This window comes from Uranotaenia lowii, chromosome 3 (genome assembly GCF_029784155.1).
Source record: "Uranotaenia lowii strain MFRU-FL chromosome 3, ASM2978415v1, whole genome shotgun sequence".
NCBI classification, from domain to species: Eukaryota; Metazoa; Arthropoda; class Insecta; order Diptera; family Culicidae; genus Uranotaenia; species Uranotaenia lowii.
In genome coordinates, this window is record NC_073693.1 from 160,500,031 (window position 1) to 160,506,298 (window position 6,268).

General features: G+C 44.9%; 1 protein-coding gene across 1 annotated transcript in view; it reads right to left on the reverse strand.

The window, feature by feature from the left end:
• Positions 1 to 5,349, reverse strand: part of LOC129752788 (uncharacterized) — a 5,502-nt gene extending 153 nt beyond the window's left edge. The window contains exon 1 of the mRNA XM_055748564.1: positions 1 to 5,349. This exon is cut by the window's left edge and continues 153 nt beyond it. Within this exon, the coding sequence (XP_055604539.1) occupies positions 1 to 5,349 (5,349 nt within the window).
• Positions 5,350 to 6,268: the final 919 nt, after the last annotated feature.

Genomic DNA, 6,268 nt, shown 5'->3' on the forward strand with positions numbered 1-6,268 from the left:
CAACTTCGATACAGGGCGGCGACATATACTACCGGATGCTAGTTGCACAATCGCCTGCCGAATTCGTCCATCTGGTGACGGAACCACTTCCAGTACTCGACCTCTGGCCCAGTTGTTACGTCTGGAACCTTCAACAATTATGACCAGCTCTCCTTTTTCGATGTTTTTTGTCTCCCCGAACCACTTCGTTCTTTTTGTAAGAGTTGGAAGGTATTCAAGTGTCCATCTTTTCCAGAATGAACTTATCTGTTTCTGGAGTACATCCCACGAATGACTCAGTAACTTACGATCGCAGACTCCACGCGCTTCCGGTTGATGAACTCCTGTTGAATTGCCTAGCAGTAGGTGGTTAGGAGTAAGTGCTTCTTGTTCCGCCGAGCCCAATGGCAAATAAGTCAGCGGTCGACAGTTTACTATAAACTCAGCTTCGATGAGGAGGGTGAGTAGGCGTTCGTCATCTAGATTTTCATTGTAGGCATCCGACATTGCAAGCTTGATAGAGCGTACCATTCTTTCCCATGCTCCGCCCATATGGGGGGCACCTGGTGGAATGAAGCACCATTTGGTATTTCTATTGGTAAATGTTGACTCCAGCCCCACGTTTATCTGTTCTCGTAACAATCTTTCCGCGCCTTGAAAATTCGTTCCGTTGTCGCTATGAAACTCCACTGGCGCACCGCGACGAGCAATGAATCGACGTATTCCCATGATACAAGCTTCCGTAGTCAGACTATAGATCACCTCAAGATGTACTGCTCTGATCGTGAGGCAGGTGAAAAGTGCTACCCATCTTTTAACACTCGCTCTTCCTACTTTAACCTGTAGCGGCCCGAAATAATCGACCCCTACGTACGTGAAGGGACGGGAACCAGAAGACAGTCGAGCTAACGGAAGCGGCCCCATTCTAGGTATTATTGGACGTGAATTCCGCACTCTACATAGTTGGCATTTCTTCACGACATCCTTGACGAACCCTCGAATCGAGGTGACATGAAACCGCTGTCTTATTTCATTTACTATGGTTTCATTATTGCCATGTTTGAATCTTCGATGATAGTCATCGACAAGCAAATACGTGACTCGATGGTTTTTCGATAAAATAATGGGATACTTACTGTCCAGTTTAGTTTTCGGCGCCTTTGCGATTCTCCCATCTATTCGGAGAATTCCGTGTTCATCGAGGAATGGGGAAAGTTGATATATACTGCTGGAACTATCGATAAAGTGTTGTCCTTTTGGATTTTGTTTATACTTTGATAACGTAACCATTTCATCCGGGTATGACTGCCACTGTACTTGTTTGAACAAGGTTCGTTCTGCCTTTCTTAATTCATCTTGCGTGAGGATTTCTAATGGGCGTTTAGCATCTGAATAATTCGGTTTGGAAAAAATACGATGCATGTATGCAGTGGTTCTTAACAGACGATTCCACATTGAAAACCTTTCGACGGGGATTTGTAGTTCTGGCAAAATGATTTCACAGTGTGCAAAACAAGGGCGTAACTCTGCGGTCGGGGGAAGTACAATTTTTTTTACGGGCCACTGGTCTTCTGGATACGCAAGAAATTCGGGCCCACTGTACCAGATGCTTTTATCGTTAAAATGAGGTCCAACACCCCATTTCGTCGCTTCATCAGCTGGGTTCTGCTTTGTCGGAACCCATCTCCACTCATTTCGGTTAGTCAATTCCAATATTTCTGTGATGCGAAATGCAACGAAACGATGAAGCTTCCGTGGATCTGAGTTTATCCAACTTAACGCCGTACTCGAGTCGGACCACATAACTCGTTTTGAGATGCGCAGTGAATGAGCTTCTTCGATGAATCGGGTGTATCGAGCACCCAGAACGCAGCCTTGAAGCTCAAGACGAGGAATTGACCAAGGTTTCAGTGGTGCTACCTTAGTCTTTGAACCGACTAGCGCAATTTCGGCTGGACCGGTTGGTCTTACAAAGCGGAAATATGTGGCGCACGAGTATGCCGCTTCACTTGCGTCCGTGAATGTATGAATTTCTACCTCTTGCGCAACCTCTGTAAAATAGCACCGAGGAACTCCGATGTCGTTAATACTTTCCAGTACCTTCGTCCACTTGCTCCACAACTCGAAGGATTCGTCGTCGATCTTTTCATCCCAGCCGACGCCTTTCCGCCAAATTTCCTGCATCAATATTTTGCCGAAGATCAAGTAGGGGGATAATAATCCAAGGGGATCGAAAAGTGACATGACACATCTTAAAATTTCTCGCTTGGTTGGTTTCAGTCCGTGTTCAATAATGTTTGCTATGTCACAACGCATCGTTGTAGGAAACTTGAGTTTATCTTGAGTCGTGTCCCACAGTAAGCCCAAGACACGCTCAGTTGTGTCATCGTTTTCCGGAATCAAATTTTTCACAGCTCCTGTATCTTTCTCCCCCAAATAATGAAGGACTTCGCTACTGTTAGAACTGAAGTTTCGAAGATCGAAACCCCCGCGCTGGTGAATGTATCTGATTTGCCAAGATATTGTTTTTGCTTCCTCCACATTCCGGAAGCTAGTAGCGCAATCGTCAACGTAATGCCCTTCGGTAATCTCCCTTACGGCGTCTGGGTATTGTTGTTCAAACCGGCGGGCATTGGTGTTCTTAACAAATTGCGCTATTGCTGGCGAACAGCTCGCGCCAAAGGTGGCCACATCCATCAAAAAGATCTCCGGGGTCTGACTAGGATCATCGCGCCATAGGAACCTTTGCGAATTTCGATCTACTTCACGGATGAGTATTTGGTGGTACATTTCCCTGATATCCGCACACACGGCTATAGGGAATTGACGGAATCGGAAAAGTACCGTAGGGAGTGGGGTCAGTAGATCTGGTCCCTTCAGTAATACAGAATTGAGCGACACCTTCTCAACTTTAGCGGCAGCATCCCAAATAAGGCGCACTTTTCCGGGCTTTTTCGGGTTGGTTACAGCCCCCAGCGGAAGGTACCAAGTTCGTTTTGGATCGGCAGCTTCCAGTTCCGCACGGGTTGCACGGTGGCAAAATCCTTTTTGTTGGTACTCCAATATTTGTCGGGTAACATTTGCTTTGAGAGCAGGGTCTTTTTCCATCTTTCTCTCCAGACATCGCAACCTACTTACTGCCATAGGGTAGCTATCTGGAAGCTCAACATGGTCGTACTTCCACAATAGGGCAGATTCGTAGCGATCTCCCACCAAGACGGTTGCATCTTTCAATTGCTGCATTGCACGTTGGTCCATATCACTCAACTCGGTTTTTGTTGTTGTTGTTCCCACTTCTTCACTTTCGAAATAGCATTTTAAAGCATCATCCATTCTTGTGTCGCTTTCACATTCGCAAATATGATAGTTGCGAGTTGTCGTGGTCTTGCTGGCTGTTCCGCCATACACGCACCAACCTAGGCGTGTGCGAACCGCGATGGGGCCACCAGCGCTGCCTTCACGTGCTTTTAAGGGGACCACCAGGCTCAAATGATCAACTCCAATAAGCAATTGAGGATTCGCGTTTTGATAACCGATGATTGGCAACCCACGTAGGTGGTTGTATCGCTCCTTGAGCTCATTTACTGATAAGGTTTGGTCCGGTAAATTTAAGGATTTGATGGTTCCAACGTTTTCTAAAGTATATCGTTTGGACCCCTCTTTCTCCGAAATTTCAAACGAGACACGTTGCGATTCGAATTCTGTCCGGGTCACGTCGCCCGTCCATTGCAGACACAAGGGTCGTACCGAGCCTTTTAATCCCAGTTTATTCGCGAGATCAGTCTCGAGCATAGTCAACGAGGATCCCTCATCAATAAATGCATGAGTCTTAACTGATACCTTCCCTTTATGAAGTATAACTGGAATGATTCGGTATAAAAGAGATGGTGTAGAAGCTTGGTGAAACTGATGAATGACAGGGATAACTTCATTCAAGGACGTGTCTATCGTAGGCTTGAGAATCCTGTGTAGGAGAGGATGATGGCGCTGGTCGCAGCCGTTTGTTCCACATCGATTATTATTCCGACAAGTCCTACGTCCATGACTGTAAAGACAGGTCCGGCAGAGGTTCAAATTATTGATGCGCGTCCATCTTTCGTCTACAGTCAGTGAGCGGAACTCTCTGCAATCTTTAGAACGATGTCCCTCTTTCCGGCAAACGGCACACTCAATTCTCGTCATTACGGATGACGGCACTCCTTCAAGTTCGGCTTCCTCGCTATTGTTACTCCCCCCGGTAACCGAGTGAAAGTAGTGTCGATCAGGCCGGGGTTTGGAATAACGCGTTGGGAATTCTTTCGGGTACGGAGTCACACTAACAGCATCTGCAACTATTTCGTTCATAAATGAGCCAAACGTCTGTAGGTTAACGGTATCGCTGACTCGACGGTAACGACCCCATTGCATTTTATAGTCGTCTGGTAATTTTCCGACCAAATACTTTAACAGTGTCGGGTTAGACAAATGCTCCCTCAAATCGGCAGCTTCAATGTGGTCACATAGGGCTTGTACCATTGTGCCAAAATCGATAAAGGAAGCTATTCTATCGGCCCTTGGAGGTGCGGTGTGTTTAACTCTGTCTATCAATGATTCAATTATTAGTTCAGGTTGCCCGAATCTCTCCCGTAACGTTTCAATAACGGCTGGTACTGAAGCAGGCAAGATTAATCGACTTCGAACTGATTCCCAGGCTGCACCTGTGAGACAACGTTGCAGTCGAAGCATATTTTCGCCGTCATTGAATCCGCATGCTTCCGAGGTGAATGTGTAATGACTGAAAAACACTGGCCAGTCTACCGGGTTTCCGGAAAAGGTCGGTAAGTTCCCACCGAATGTTTTTCTAGCGGCCATCTGTTGCTTTGTTGGTACGGTGTTGGTTAGCCGGTATGGTGTATTTTGATCAATTTGTTGGTCGAATTCAAATGCTAGTGCTGAAGAATTAATCAAGCAGTTATCATCTTGACGTTCTTGGATATCTGTTTTCTGTTGCAATGACTCAGTTGCGTGTTCAGGAATACGTGGCATCATTCCGACACTTCTACCTGTTAACTTCGAACGGTGGGAGTTTGTTTTCGGTATCGCTCCCTTCGCTGCAGGTCCGGTTAATGGTGGCTGTGATTGAGAATGAGGATTCTGTAGGCGATATTTTGATTCCATTGCCGACAATGATGCTGATGGTACCAGTTCATTTGGTTTCAATTGTCTTCTGTGTTCCTGAAGGCGGCCCTGGCTTATTGGCCTTCCAGTTTTCTTTTCCGCTAATTCGAGTTGACACAATTTCAGCGTTTCCTGTAGCTCTTGAAGCTGTTCTGCTGTCGGTCCTGCAGCTCCCTGGCATGATTGTAGTTGTAGTTGTAAGCTATTTAGCATCTTTTCGGACAGCTTTTCCTTTTCGCCTTTATCCACTTTCTGATCGTCATTGGCTCCAATCCTGCTTGTTGGTGGTTTCGATCTTCTGGGTGCCTCTTCAGAACCGGAATGACTGATTACCCATTCCGCGGTTCGTTTATGCTTTTCATTTTTTTTTTTTTTTTTTTTTTTTTTTTTTTTTTTTTTTTTTTTTTTGAAGTTTGTTGGCCCGAAGTTATAAAGGCACGGCTGAGTTTTGATAGCATTTATTGCGATGCTTCAAACTAAAAGAAAATAATATAAAGATAAACAATTTTAAGTGCCACTGATTCTGTTTTCCTACTTACAATTTCAGTGAGCTCTATAGACTTTATGTTCGGCACCAACTTATTGTCTTCCAGTCGAAGACTTCAACAACTGTTGTTGTTCCTGATATAAAAAATTAATGGTTCAGTTACGTTTGCGAAGGATATAATATTAGCATATTTACGCTCTACTTTTAAGTAGTGAATGGGAACCCTTAACGATTTCCGAGTATTTCGGAACGTATATCTGCCTTTCCAAATCAGCGTTGGAAATCTCCTCAAGCCTATATAGGTTAGATTATAAATTAGTTCAGCGCATGAGTGTAATGGAAAGTTATAGCCTACCAATTATATACTACAAATCTGATTTAATCCAGCAATTCGCACTACTGCGATCTATCCTCTTTAACTTTCTACCACCTTTTTACTTTTACAAACTTTAAGCCAACTCTTCTACTTTTAATCACAAATTCCACGACTTTTCTATCACCACGAATCACTCCTTTTCCCTCTTCTTGAACTCTTCCCTTTTCCGGTTTCTCAGATTGTCAGTGTCAAGTGACAGTGAATCTGTTGCCCTTGCAGCAACAGACTGCGTGGTAATGGACGACGAAACCTACGTCAAAGCCGACTAC